A 15,381-nucleotide genomic window follows, 5' to 3' on the forward strand; every position below is an offset into this window, starting at 1 on the left:
TTTTTATGTAAAATATGTAAGGATGTTTTCGCTAGCTAGTCTAGTAACGGATAGTGCACCAACTATGTTTGGGGCTAAAAATGGTGTTGGTGCAAAACTGCTTGCTAAAATGAGGGAGACCGATAGCAATTTCAAATTCGCTAATTTTCGGCATTATGCGCAAAGCAATTAAAGTTCCAACATGTGCTAAAACCAGTTCCAGATAAGGTACACCGGGGTAAGTGGGGACGGTTTTTCGTTTAGTTCAACTTTAAAAAATCATTAAAAAATCAGCAGTGGGTCAATTTTGATAAAATCGCGTTCAATATTATGCAGAACATGTTGTTCACAAATGCTGAAGAGATGAGCTTGATAGACGCAAAGCGAAAAAAGTTATCACGTAAATTGTTATGGACTGCTGGTGTCTTCACTTACCCCGCTTTATGGGGTAAGTGGGGACGGTAGATTTTCCCTTTGATTTCTCAGGATATTTTCTACAAATTTGCGGTTTTTGGTTGAATACGTTACTTTATTGCTCGAACCGTCCGAAATTTTTAGAAAAGTTCACGGTACCATTAATAAGGCATCTTTCAATGATTATTGTGTGTAATCCGATATTATCGAAAATATACACTTAATTTAGAAAAAAAAAACAAGTACTTTTCCCAACTTTTCATGATCTGAATGCTGAATAACGCTAAATTGTATTGAATGAAGTAGAGAAAATTGAAAAAATGTGTTGACATCAAGTATATATAAAGTCGTCCCCACTTACCCCAGGTAGGGTTTGGAGACAAAATTTTTGATTTTTGCAAATAAACCCTTTTTTCTCAATTTTTAACCGTCGTTTCTTTTTCTATCTGGTTGTTTCGAATGTAAGGATTGTTTCAATGAAAAGTTTTTCGTCAAGAGCCAGCTAGTTTACGAGAAATTTGCGATTGAAAAAGATGCACATCACCTCGACATCGTAGTTGAAAATATCACCGTAAACATCCGCAATTGTCGGAACCGTATCTCTTTTACAGTTATTGGATAGATTACAAGTAAATTTAACATTCTGCATTAAAAGTTTGAAAAAATAGTTCACAGTATTGTTTTAATAGCCACCGTCCCCACTTACCCCGGTGTACCTTACTATAAATTTTAACCGTTCCCGTGGCTTGAATCATCGCCAATTTTCGACATTTTTTGAAGACATTGGACATGAATTCGATTGTGTTCCCTGTAGTGATCGACTAGCATTATATTTTTAAATTATCCTATTAACAACAGAGAACATAAACTAAACTGATTCGCGAACGCGACTTTAAAACTACCATCACTCGCAAAATTTGTTGACTGAATGAATCCTTTTTGTTCGTTACACGCTCATGCCCATCTCCAATATTTGAGTAACCAATTATTTTTATTTCATCACGAAATTACTCATTTGTGGAATGACAGGAGAATAACTACCTACTCTTAATATAACTTTCACTAAATAATTAATTTGGCGATGAATACCTTTTATTTCTATCACTATTTCCTACATTCCCTACTACACAGAAGTACGCTGGCTTTTCTGCCACAAAATATGAAAAAGATTTTTGTTTGCTACGAGAGGAAATAATATTATTTTTGGAAATGAAAGGTGAACCTGATGAACATTGTCAAGCAGACGGCTGAGTTCAGGATTTTGCATTTGCCGTTTATCTCACTGGCCACCTGCAAGATTTGAACTTAAAACTTCAAAGAAAAGAAAAAAATATCATAACTGCTTGTGATAATGTAAAAAACTTTCAAGCGAAATTACGGTTATGGATCAACCAAATTTCCAAAGAAAACCTTGTGCACTTCTCTACGTGTCAAGAACTGAAAAGATTGAATGAGGCTGATTGATAAATACGTACTTCATCTAGAATTGTTTCTAGATTCATTCAAAAGCCGTTTTCGTGACTTTAATTTATACGAGCAAGACTTTTCGTTGTTTGTATCTCCATTTTCGTTTGCTCCTGAAAATGCTGCTGATATTTTGCAACTAGAGTTGATAGAGGTGCAGTGCAATTCTTTATTAAAAGCGAAATACATTGAAACAGCCACTTCAATGTATTTCGCTTTTATTTAAACCAAAATTTTACAGCTATTTGCCTGAACGTTTGGCTCATCGTTCGAGAATATCTGATACAAATTTAACATCAATCATTAAGTGTCAGTGATAAATAAACTTCAACCTGATATTTTTAAACTAGTATCTTAGAAAAGATGTCAAACATCAGGACAATAAAAAATTTAAAAGCTTTAATTCAAATTTAAGGCAAAATTTCATTTCAAGTTTACTTATAACTATTTTCCATTGTATTGTGCCTTATCTCCGTGAAAATAATATACGGTTTTTTCTTATTGAGTTTTTTCGGTGAGTGAAACAACTTTTTTAAATTTTACGTAACGTTTCGGGTTACTTTTCTTCACCCATCATCAGACGTAAAAAATAAAGCAGCACGATTTTATTCTGTTCGGCTGCTTGTCGGTTTGTTTACTGTGAGGAGAGACAGTAAACAAACCGACAAGCAGCCGAACAGAATAAAATCGTGCTGCTTTATTTTTTACGTCTGATGATGGGTGAAGAAAAGTAACCCGAAACGTTACGTAAAATTTAAAAAAGTTGTTTCACTCACCGAAAAGACTCAATAAGAAAAAACCGTATAAAAAGTACCGGTGATAAACTTTAATTCACAATAATATGTTATGTTTTCTAACTGCGACCCTCTACGTCATAGAAAATTTTTAATGCGGCCCGCACACCTAAATGAGTTTGACATGCCTGCCTTAGAGCAAGTTCACTGGTGTTGGGAAAAAGTGGTAGAAATTTTGACATTTTGAAAATTTACCATGCAAAAATGTTTTCAAGATCTTGAGGCGTTGTATTTTCTTACAACACTGTTTCTATTTCAGCCGTATGTGATAGAAATATTGCTATTTTTACATCACAGCATGCGAAAATACAACACGTGTTGTAAAAAACCTAGATGGCCACAGATCTTGAAAATGTTTTTACATGGCAAAATTTTCAAAATGTGCCGTAAGTGTAAAAATTTCTACCACTTTTTCCCAACACCAGTGAACTTGCTCTTAGTTTCGGAAAATAACAGGTAGGCAATTGCGCTTAACCTCACTTGTTGAAAGCTCCGTGCATGTACACAGCATGCTTGCATACCAACAAAAATAGTTATGAATATTTGACAGTTTTATATAGAATGGCATTCAAAATTATAAGCCTCATCGGAAACTATTTGTTGCATTGAATTTTTTGATCTGAACCATAAATATGTAATGAGAATTCAAAAAAATTTTTCATCGTCGTCCCTCTTTTTTGGAAGTAATCAATGTAATATTTTCTTCTGTCCATGTTAAGCATTTGATAAATGATCTAAATTACTTCATATTTCTTTGATAAAAAGTCAACTTGTTTGGATTTTTATTCAAATCTCGCAAAAAAAAAGGCAACACAAGGCAAAAATATCACCAAACTTCAGTTTTAAATCGACAAAACCTATTGTATGTTACTTTTAGGGGTGTTGGAAAGCCAAATATAGTTCGTTGCATTAAAATGCATCATGGCATATTTTTCTCATAATTTTATCGCTTGTCAATTTCAAGAAAAATGTAATTTTTTTTTTATTAATTCCATACATTTGCCGGTTTTTTCCAGAACTATTCTTCGGGGCCTTTTACCAATTCGTTGAAAGAGAGCGGAATAACCTACCTTGTATATTTCAAAGTACTATGAGGTTCGTGTACCATTGGAAACCGGAGCGCCGCATTCCAACCACCCAGTAAACATGAATCGACAGAGAGGTAACTCAAATCAACAGAGAGATTGTATCGATCGTTCTAACGATTTTGCATCATCTAATCGGCAGAGAGGCACACACCATACGCGTGCCTTGGGTGAGTGCCACGAAATAATCTAAGACACGCCCTCCAGAGAAACACACGAACACAATCCGAATCGTATGTTTCCCTTCGAGGCGCGTGTTTGCCTGCCTGAGAAGTCGACTGCTACGATTGAAAGCACACAAATAATAAAATAACACGGGCATAAAATGCGTGCACACCGTACGAGTGTACGATTCAAACTGATTTCGCATGTAAGCATTCGGATTCGTTGCCTCTAGGTATCTCGGCAGGAAAAACCGAATGGAAATATTTACGTTCTTGGAGTGTCGCCCGAATTAGCCATTTTATTCTAAGTTCGGTGACTCAACTCTCAATTTTTTGAATGCTCTGTCGATTTCTGAGAGGACGCGCTTACTGGGCAACAGACGATTTTGGATTTTGAATCCTATCTCGCTCGTGAAAATGGTAACATAGGTAGGTGAGATCAGAGCATAATGGCCACCTCAAGGAAGACGCTTATTTAACCATAGAAAACAGCTACAATATGTGACTTAGGGGAGATGAGGTCATAACGAGCACCCGAGGCATAATGAGAACTACGCTTTTCTACGAAAGTGCGTATTTTCTAAAATAAATTTTCATGAGGATTTGTTTCGTACTTCCTATAGTATTAATTTTTCACAAAAAAAGGAATCTCCTTATCATCTTTACAGAGATATTTAAAAAAAACTAGCTTGGTTCTCAAGCTACGAAAATATTATAATTTTTGAGCACCACGAAATTAGCTCTTATGATCTTAAAATAACCTTGATCTATAATGTACGCACTGCAAGATGTACACATTGTTTCTCAATTTTTACCATCATAAAATTTTTGATTTTTCACTTTTATCAATTTTTAAACACGTTTTTACTTAAATTTGTTGACTAGGGGCATATAGAGCACCATATTATCGAGGCATAATGAGCATTTTCTGCCGTAGAATCTAGCAGCGAATTAAAATTGATTTATAGCGCCACACCTTGACTAGTTTTCATCCGACGATTTAGCCTATTGGTAAAGTGTCGGAGAGGTAATCAAAAGACTAAAGTTAGATTTCTGTTCGAGGTGATTTTTTTTCATTCACAATTCATGATCGATTTTTTTATTGTTACATTATACGGCTAGTAGCATCATCCTCCGAACAAAGCACTTAATGTATGAGCGTGCGTGAATTGTTTGTATTCTACAAACAGACCTAGATTACTTTGTTATTATTTTTTTTTATTTATTGCTTTGTTTGATGAATCTACGACTCACCTGACTTCATCGAATTGAATTCGCTGCTAGATTCCCCGGCAAAAACGCACATCTTGCTCTGATTAATGGTGCTCATACTGCCTCAGGGGGGGTTCTCATTATGCCTCCACAGTGACTGGTTTTCAGCTTTTGGCAAAATTTTTTAATATGCATTTTTTAACGTTTTCATCTAGTTTTTCACGTTTCAGCCCGTTAGGGAATAGGCTTTTTAAGTGTCTGAACACGAAACAATAATGTAACCTCCATATTATAGCTATTTTCTATGGTTAAATAACCGTTTTCCTTAAGGTGGCCATTATGCCCCCATCTCCCCTACATCGTTGTTTATTGTTCAGACACTAAAAAAAGTCTATTTCCTAACTGGCTGATACTTGAAAAAGTAAATAAAAACGTTTAAAAATGCATTTTAAATTTTTTCCTAATGCTGAAAATAAGTTACTAAACGGGCATAATGAGAACCTCCACTAAGCATTATTAATCGGGGTACAATGAACGTTTTCTGCGTGGAATCTAGCAGCGAATTTCATTCGATGAAGTTAACTGAATAATAGAGCTACAGTTGGCAGTTTGGCCTATCGGTTAGATATCGGAGAGGTAATCAGTAGGCTCGAGTTCGATTCCTGTTTTAGGTAATTTTTTTCATTTATTATTGATGATCGATGCATTTAACACTAAATGCACCAAATACTGATTTTGGAATTGTGAACTCAGGTATCTAAATTCTGAATGAAAAAGTCAAACTTGACTATTTGAATAATGAATTCTTAATCCACAAATTAGAATCAAATATTCGTAATTCCGAATTAAAAACTCACAATTCGAATTTAAAATTAACAGTTTCGAATTATGAGAACGAATTTTCAATCGATTTTTTATTTAATTAGAATTTTGAAATCAAAATATGGATTTTCAATTCAAAATTCATAACTGCGAGTTCAGTATTGCGAACAATAAAATTTTTGAAAGAAATTGGTAGCTCATAATTTCAATTTGAGAATTTAAAATCCACGAGAGGAATGTTGAAAAATTAATTATGAATCGTGAACATTGAATAATTAATTCTCAAATTTTTTTCATCATTCGGATTTTTAGCTGAAATACAAACCGTAAATCGTATGGGAGAGTGGGGAATCATGGGCCACTTTTTTTCGTTGTTCCATAACTTCTTTATTATAAAAAATAAAATGAAAATAAAAAATGGTATGGTTTTCTACATTTTCAAGGTTTTAAAGGTTTTTTTTTTTTAGTTTTTAATAAGTTATTTTCCCCAAATTGTGACTGTTTAAAAAAAAGCTATATTTTTTTGGATTTTGAAAAATGGTGGGGAATCGTGGGCCACCAAATCCAAATTGACCAAATAGTATGCAAAGTTTATAATTTGACCCAAAACTGTGATTTCCTATTTCATTTCGTTATTTTAAAGCAATTTCAGATGATGAAATAAAAAAAAGAGCTGTGTATGATCGCATAGATTCCAAATCCTGGCTCGCGAACGTTTTTCCAAAATTTCTTATATAGAATGAACAAAATATTTTTCATTACTCTTCATTTGGCATGAGAAAACTTTACAGATAGGTAAAACGTATTTTAAGTTCTGAATGTGTATAAAAACATAAAAATATAGGTGATTCAAGATGTGTGGCCTACGATTCCCCACAAGTTATGATTTGCAAATTGGTTGCGTTTGTGTGACTCATTGATGTTTCATCAAAAATTCCTTTTCCACGTGAAAGATCATGACATGAAGACAGGAAATGGTCTTCGTAACCGTGTGCAACCTGTTGTGGGAAATTTTTGAGCACCCTTTCCAAATTCATCCTATCTCCTTGTGAGGATGAAAACTCTTGGTTAATCCCTCGTTAAATAAACGTACAAAAAAAAAAAAAAAAAAATCCTATCTCCTTTCCACTTCCAAAATCCATCCCTTCCTTCCTATCCTTACGGCAGCAACGGAAGTGTTTTAAATTTAAGTACATATTACATTAGTACACACAACCCTGGAACTTTAACACTGTCTAGGAACCGTCAACAGTTTTTATAAACTTCTTCGGTCATAACCAAATAAAGGAGAAAAGAAAAAAAACTAAGATCATAAGCGTATGAGCATATTTTTGTTTTGCACTTTAGGTTCCCCATCGATGAAATAAGCGGGTGTTTTTTTAATTATGCAAGTAAATTTTTCTAACTTTTTTTTAACTTGATAAATATATGCGTATTTCAGTCAACAATATATAGGAATGTATGCTCACGCAAAGCGACGACGATGACAGTTGGTTTGAGATTTTTATCTCAACACACATCTGAGATATTAAAAGTGACCCACGTTTCCCAAGGCCCACGATACCCCACCTTCCCCTACATATTTGAAATATTCCAAAAATCAAAATTGAAAATGTTCACACTAGGGCAAAGGTAGTGTGTATGTCAAATTTAAGTTGCAGTAGTGAAAATCAAAGAAAATGCCATTGAAAATATTTTGCAAAATGAGAATTTTCTGAAAAATATTTTAAAATGTTTTTGAACTATGGCTCTGTAACTTTGAAAAACTGAATAACATTAAAATTGTTGAAGACAATGACTTAGCTATGAATCACACCAAAATATTCTTTCGTATTAGTACAAACCGTTCTACCTAGCAGTGCGGGCGATTTCTTCAGTCTGCTATAGGAAGGCAAATTTTGAGAGCACGGCTGGAAGAGTAAGGTTACTAGATTCCCGACCCGAATGTAAGTAAAATATTCTTATTGAACAAAAATTTTTTAATGGGTAGAATAAAATCGGAAGAAAATTTGAACTGAAATTTACAGGTTGTCATTTAAACAAAACCGATGATTTATAAACCGAATTTAAACCACTCTGTGGAAAGCTTGACATCAGTATTGAGTTCTAGATTCTAAAGGTTCAATTTATTTATTAATTTCGATGATATTGCTTTGGAAAAAGGCTTAAATCACCAAATTTCAAATTGAACATATTTCAATGAATAGGCCAATTGGATTTTTGAGCAATTCGATTTCCCTCACACTTACCTAAATGACAGTCTAGGATATGGTTTCTGTTTATATGAACAATGAATACAAAACAATTGTAGCCTATGTATTGTTTTTTTTTTCTTTTAAGAAAATCGAAAAAAGCAGGTATGTATGTACCTACCTACTATTCGTGAATCGGGTTAACGTACGTTAAAGTGCTTCCTTGTATTACAAATACGGATACTTAAACAGGATAGGTACGCAAGTAACTTGACATTAACCGATAGTACAACAATTCACGTGGGTTGTTTTTATTTTTTTTTAAACTACAACATTCATGCCTGAGTTTGATTCAAATCGCTTCCTGACGTGCAGGCTAAATCACAAAAAACACCGAAAAAAAACTAGAAAACGAGTAACTTTAAGAATTATTATGTTGTGTTGCAACATAACTGTGTGAAGTTTTCCATAGATAGTTTTGAAATTTTAAATACTTGACTGATTGTAAAATTGTTTGTGTGATAATTATTTTGCAATTGTTTTAAAACGTTTATCGCTACTTTTATCATGCCTTTGTCTATATATTTTCTCAGGTTTTCTTAGGTAAAAAATTGCAACACATTGATTTTGATTAAGCCAATAACAACGTTCAATTTCTTCTAATTGTTCGGTGACTCATGGCTTGAAATTCACCTGCCCCTCTCTAGGTCGGACACGTAACAATGAACCGCGTACGTGTTTATTCCGTTACACTGTCTCATCTTTTGTCTGTGAATCAATGCGCTCAGCATCAATGCTCAACTCAAGACGGTCTGGTCGGGCCGGCACAGTTGAATAACGTGGAATTTTATTTTAAGCGCTTTGAAGGACACTTTCTCAAATTATTGTTTTTTTTCTCTTCTCGGCTGAACGCTTATTGGTTTGATTGCAGTTTACAGCATGTCCTACTTTCAAGTCAACTTTTTTGTCGGACTTTGGTTGATGTGAATGCATTGCATTGCATCGCATCGCATTACGCGTGCATTCAGTGAGAGCAGCAAGTAAACAAGAGCAACTGCAAAAAATGCACTCAGATGGGTCGCCTCTTGGAGTGGAGACGCGAGCCACCAATACACACCCTTTCCCCGTCTTTCCTTGTCACTTCCATGAGCAGCACACAGCACATTTTGGATCAAGTGGCCTTTCACAGTTGCTGCTTCCAAAAGGCGAATTTTTGTGTGTGATTCGGGTGGTGCAATCGACATCAAATATCACAAGAAAGGCTAAAACGTTTCTTTTCGATGCACTTTTTTCTCTCAATTTCCTCTTGTATACACACCACACACTCTCAAATGGACAGGCTGTAGTCTACACATAGCCTCATCCTTCTTTACACGGTTAGGTGGGTTTCTTGTCAACCTTAGCCTAAATTTGGCTTAGGGTTTCGTTTTTTTCGAGCCACTTACCCCCCAACAACAATGCGAATACCAACCACACTTTTAAGGTACATGGGTTGAGTATTATGTACGTACATGTGTGGTCTCTAGGGGTGGTTTCGGAATTTTGAGTCATAGAATGTTAAAGGCGGCGTATCTACTTAGGACGTAACTATCAAGCGCGTAACGTTACTTTTTTATGGCTGAGTTACTTCATGATCATACAGGTTTTCAAAATTTACCGTGGCGTCAAGAACTTCTGAGCCATTTTTGAATTATTTGAATTATTTCGAGTGCCGAATTCAAATATGCTATTCGTTTTTCCCACCCAATCAGCGACAACTGAAGATCGCGGATAACTTTGCCTTTGAAAAGAAAGTCACAGACAGAAATTTAATTTTGTTTCTTTTCTAAATTCTTCTTATTCTTTTACCAACATAGCTAAAACATGCAAGCATTCTGGAAAACATGTAAAACATGCATTGCAGGGATGACTACGGCCAGGCCAACCATATGGTAAATACCGCAAAAGGTACTATAACAAGGGAAGGAATAAAGCGTGGAGTTCCCTGCCAAACGCTTCATATAGGTTTTCATGAAAATAATGCAATGTAAACGTCAATTGTAAAAAGGTTTGATCTCACCATATAGGTTATCTATCCATTTCCCACTAATTTGAAGCCGTGTCCGTCTTAAGTTAGCAGGAGCAGCTCGCCCTAGCAATTCTGCCACTTGAAGTAATATTCATTTTTGAATGTTTTAACTCTTAACTAAGTTTTCATAATAAATTGTAACTTAAGAAGATTGGTCCTGATCCTAAAACGTGAGCTAAATTCGCTTTCATCTATGGTTAAAATCTTCGAATATGTTTAGGAGTCTGGTAGATCAAACTTAGTTGATTTGTGCATAAAATATGTTTTTTTTAGGAGAGTCTCCCTTTGCTTCAAAAAATCTTATTCTATACTCGTATATAACCAGCCCAATCTTTCAGAGTATTTTGCAAATTCAAATATTTTAACCTTTGATGAAAATAGATCAAATTTTCCAAAAAAAAAGTAAGAGGTAAAAACTATCATATTTTCGGATCAAATTACCTTGAGGCAAACTTGAACCAAATTAATGATTTAAGTTTGACATTTGGCTTTGAAAAAAAAACTGCAATATTAACACATTGCGATTTATCGCTTGCCGCTAGTATGCTTAATTAAAAAGCGTAATTCAAACGTTATGAATCGAATTATAAACACCTCATTCTACAAAATTTAACACAACACTTCCCGATTAACCCCTAAAACAACCCCCGCCCCCTCCCCCGTTCCTACGGCCATGGCTTAGGGTATTTCGGGGGAATATGCACCTTCTAAGGGAAATGACCGAATATGCGGAAAACATAAGCTGAACACCCGAATACATTGCAACATGTGCTTTGTATTTCTATCTTCCGCTCATATTCTGTCAATAATATAACTTTTTATTGTAAAAACTATGAAAAAATCGATTTTTTACAAACGCCTTTAAAAGCAACCTTCGAAATCATTGGATGTTAAACGTCCCAGTATAAGCAAATGATGCTCCAAAACATTGGTTCAAAACGATTCAAAACAACACAATATCCACAGTGAAAATGAATTATTTCTGTTATTTAATTAGGAAAAAACTGAAAAAAATATTTTTCCCAAGTTAAACTACACATAAAAACAAGTGGTTTGTAAACATTTCTCAGTGAAAAAATGAAAATCTTTGATATTTTTGATTTTATTTTGAACTGTGTCAGTTTCAACAAAAAATTTCTGCTACTTTTGGCGACAAATATAGTGAACCGATTCGATTTTCGGTGCACGTTTTTTACTCAAACCCGATCGAAAGTTGTAATGATTATGCATCCTAATGATAATTTAGGACTAAGCAAAGAAAGAGATCGATATATCAATTCGATATTCGGTCTGTATTCATGGAAAACTACACTCCAAAATTTAGAATAAAACACGTGGTTTTGTTTACATTTTACCGAACAGCCGAACCTTGAGAGGAGGGCAATTTGTCCAAAAATTGATGGGGGCATTTTAATCGAATATTTAAAATTTAATAAACCTTCAGTTTACCGTAAAACAACAATTTACCACAGTTTTCCATCAATTGATAATTTGAATATATATAGTTTGAACAACCAATAAAATCAATGATGATATTTGAGGTAATCGTCTTGATGTAAAAGCCTATTTCATTTGATTACTTTTTAGACCTTAAGTGAGGGATAGTCACCACAAAATTAAATTTGATTGTTATTCGTATTTAAATGAATACCTGATAATTATTTTTATCAAAATTACAAGGTATCGATTTTAAGAACACATTTGTGTAAAAAGAATCTTCTAAAAACTTTGCAAATCTTCAAAATTCATCAAAATATAGTCGCTGGCGTTTTACCCCGCAAGGGCATTATAGACAGAAGTACCCTATTCAAATTCGATTGCACACAAGATTGTTTTGATGTGGGTTGCTTTCAATGATTATCTCGGAATTAAGGATTGTTTTGGCATACTCATACGTTTATCTTTCCAATTTTAGTTATATTTCATAGAAATTAAAAATACAAACAAATAACATTAAAAACATTTTAGGATTATTTGGTTTAATTCGTTTGAAAAAAAAACTTTAAACTATGTCCTCAGCCGGCTACGGACAACGCAATTTCGATTACAGCTATTATATAAAACATCTCGTAGTGCCTATTTATTCTGAATATGAAAGAAAAAAAATCAGGAAGCGAAAATTTTCATCAAGGACCTGCAAAAATATTCATGAACTAAAAAAAATCATTTTCAATTGAATATGAAATGAATTTGAAAGTATTTTGAGAGGAAATGAATGCGGTAAAAAGCTCCTTTACTTTGAAAGATTCAAATATGAAAGCAATTTCAAAGCTTTGACTTTGAGAGAGAGGATGCTGTCAGTTGAGTGAAGATTGAGCGTGGACTGTGAAAATTTTGAACACTGGTTTGGATACTTTGATTTTATTTAACTAGGTAGTGTGCCTTAAAAAAAAAGTTTTCAGGGAAATGGAGTACAACCGGCATCCAACCTTCAGAGACCAACAATGCACAGTGGTTCAGAACGTTAATCTAGCTGTACTAAATTAATAACGCCAAGAGATTGACATTTGGTGTCTTCGGCAACATTGTTCAATTTCACAAGAAGTATATTTTGCAATGCAAATTTATAACAACAACAACAACAACATACCTTGAGGAGTTCCCGGAAGTACGGGCTGCATGCGGACAGGACGACACGGTGCGCCTTGAGACTCCGGCCGTCACACGCCAGTGTGACGTCCACAAAGTCCTCATCGTCGCGCAGATTTTCGAACGCCGAGGTGATGCTGCTCTGATAGTTGTTCCATCGTAAGCAAAAATGCTGTGTGTCTACCATTTTAGCCAATAATTGCGCGACCAAAGTTGAGGTCCAGCTCCAGGATGCTAACTGATCAATGGGGGATGATACGTTCAGTATACGTGCACTAGCTTTTCTTCTCTCTCTCTCTCTCTCTCTCTCTCTCTCTCTCTCTCTCTCTCTCTCTCTCTCTCTCTCTCTCTCTCTCTCTCTCTGTCCCAGTGGTGAAAGGGTCGCGCTGAGGACACCCCAACAGCTCCGTGGGTATCTCCTCACTGGTGTTGGGTTGGTTTTCGTTTTCTTTTTTCTTCTGCAGGACACTGTAAAGGAAGAGAAAGTCGAAAAATGGAAAGTATCAGTATGTGTTATGATCGGGTTCATATTATGTTCATCCAGATTGAGTGTATTTATATGTGGTCTATTTATTTTTTTTTTTAATTATTACTAAACTAAAGAAATTTGTTTGACAAGCACAAATAGGAAAAATTAAGTCTAAATGGAGACTGTTTGTGTTTTATTCTTTCCTTGTCGTATAGCTAAATAATAACAAAAGCACGACATAGTAGGTCTTTTACATTAGCCATTTGTCTGTAAAGACCATATGTAGGTCCATACATTTGTGGTCAAAGCAAGCGACACGCACGTGTTTTCCATTGCAGGTGAGAACATTTCCAGATAACGTTGTTTGTGAAAAACAGTTGATAGTGTAACAGATCTATTTGGACCGCTTTTGGAAGTGGCGATGTTATTTCTTGAAACAAAAAAGTACCAGTTACAATTTTTAACTGTTTTATTTGTTCATTTCGAAAATCAAGGCTTTTTCTATCGAAACATATCATCGTATGTTGCAATGCAACAAAATTTAATCCTTAAAACTTTTTTATTCGATAGTTACCCTGGTCGGTATTAAGGACCACCATGTTTCTATTTTGGACCACCGTCAGGACCGCTTTTAAACTAAATAAGTTTTTTTTTTAAATTTTGTTTCGACAGCGATTGATGCACAATTAAGCGAATAATTCAGTTAATCTTTTCATTTCTTATCCTTTTAGTCAAGTTTTGTTCACGTTCAACATCACCAACAAACCCACCACCCCCCCCCCCCCCCCCCCTCCCACCCGCATGAAGATCCAAAACAGCATCGAGGTATTCTACTCTACACACCAAATTTAGAATTCAGAACCAAATTATGGTAATAAGGTGTGAATCATAAGTAACAATCTAAAAACTAATTCCAAAACCTCAAAAATCCAACCCAAGCCCAAAATTTTGCTACACTTTTTTTTTAAATTTCTCATTTGTTCATTGAAATTCAGGTCTGAATATTAAATTTTGAAATAAATTAAAAATATTTCAGAGGTTCTGATTCCATAACAAAATTGGCATTCCTATTTTCACATTTCGAATTATGTATCCAGTTCAGGATTCTTGATTTCTAGTTCGAATAATCATAAGAAATTATAAATTTAAAAGCTGCTTTGAAATCCTGATTTTTTTTTAAATAATTACTTTTATTTGAAAACAACGTTCGGGTTAACTATAAATTACATTTTGTTTCCAGTTTTTGATTCTTACAGCAATTACAACACAACTCAAAGGATTTTTTCAACAAATATTCAGCTTATTACCGAATTCTCTATCGAACCATTTCATTTTGTTCCATCTCATTTTCCATTTTTTTAAATATTCAAATAAGGATCTTTTATCCTCAAATTGAACGGTATCGGTTTGATCACTAATCATAATGAAGCCATACTTAAGGTTGCCAGAATTTTTTCCACTCTCATCCGGGCCTAGCAATTCCGGGCATTTTTTAAAAAAAAACCTGGCAAAATCTAGGCATGAATTTCAATTTTTCAAATCCAAAAACCGGGCAAAAACCGGGCAAAATTAAGGTGTTTATACATAAAAGCCAAAAAACAATGCAAAAAAAAATTAAAATTAATATTTCATTAATGTTATTGCAGACTTCCAAAAACTTTTTGGAACACTTAAATATTAAAAGATCTATAAAAGTAAATCAGGGAAATTATTTGAAACAACCGTTGAAATTCTCCATACCGTTAATCGATTTTGCTGAAACTTACACAAAAACTTTGATTTTTTTTTGTGTCTTTGTGAAAATTGTGAAAAAATCCGGGCAATATCCGGACTATTTTCACGATATCCGGGCAACCGGGCCGGACCGGACTTTATCTAAATTTTGCATCAAATATCCGGGCAAACCCGGATAAAACCGGGCAATCTGGCAAGCTTAGCCATACTGGTTGAAATTTGGTTTTGCATTTCATATCAAACTTAAATCATGTTTTTCAATATCATATGCAAAAAAGAAGAAGTTTAGTTTTATATTTAAATTCGAAGTTTTTAAAATTAATTCTTACACAAAATTCAAAAATTAAAAGTCTCGAAATGGCAATCCAAAATTGAAAAGTGAGATTCAGATCTTT

The 15,381-nt window shown here is 34.4% G+C and overlaps 1 protein-coding gene across 11 annotated transcripts in view; it reads right to left on the reverse strand.

Moving 5' to 3' along the window:
* The window catches only part of LOC129738637 (broad-complex core protein isoforms 1/2/3/4/5), a 257,900-nt gene that overhangs the window by 28,561 nt on the left and 213,958 nt on the right, over window positions 1-15,381 (reverse strand). For 7 of the 11 annotated variants that reach the window (XM_055729884.1, XM_055729883.1, XM_055729880.1 and 4 more), the window contains exons 3-4: window positions 13,126-13,251; window positions 12,785-13,069 (exon numbers count right to left, since the gene is read on the reverse strand). In XM_055729884.1, the coding sequence (XP_055585859.1) occupies window positions 12,785-12,970 (186 nt within the window). In that variant the 5' untranslated portion in view covers window positions 12,971-13,069; window positions 13,126-13,251. Of the gene's footprint in view, window positions 1-12,784; window positions 13,070-13,119; window positions 13,252-15,381 lie in introns of all 11 variants that reach the window. The other 4 variants (XM_055729881.1, XM_055729882.1, XM_055729890.1 and 1 more) reach the window with 2 other exon arrangements.

This window comes from Uranotaenia lowii, chromosome 1, assembly GCF_029784155.1.
Source record: "Uranotaenia lowii strain MFRU-FL chromosome 1, ASM2978415v1, whole genome shotgun sequence".
Taxonomy (NCBI): Eukaryota; Metazoa; Arthropoda; class Insecta; order Diptera; family Culicidae; genus Uranotaenia; species Uranotaenia lowii.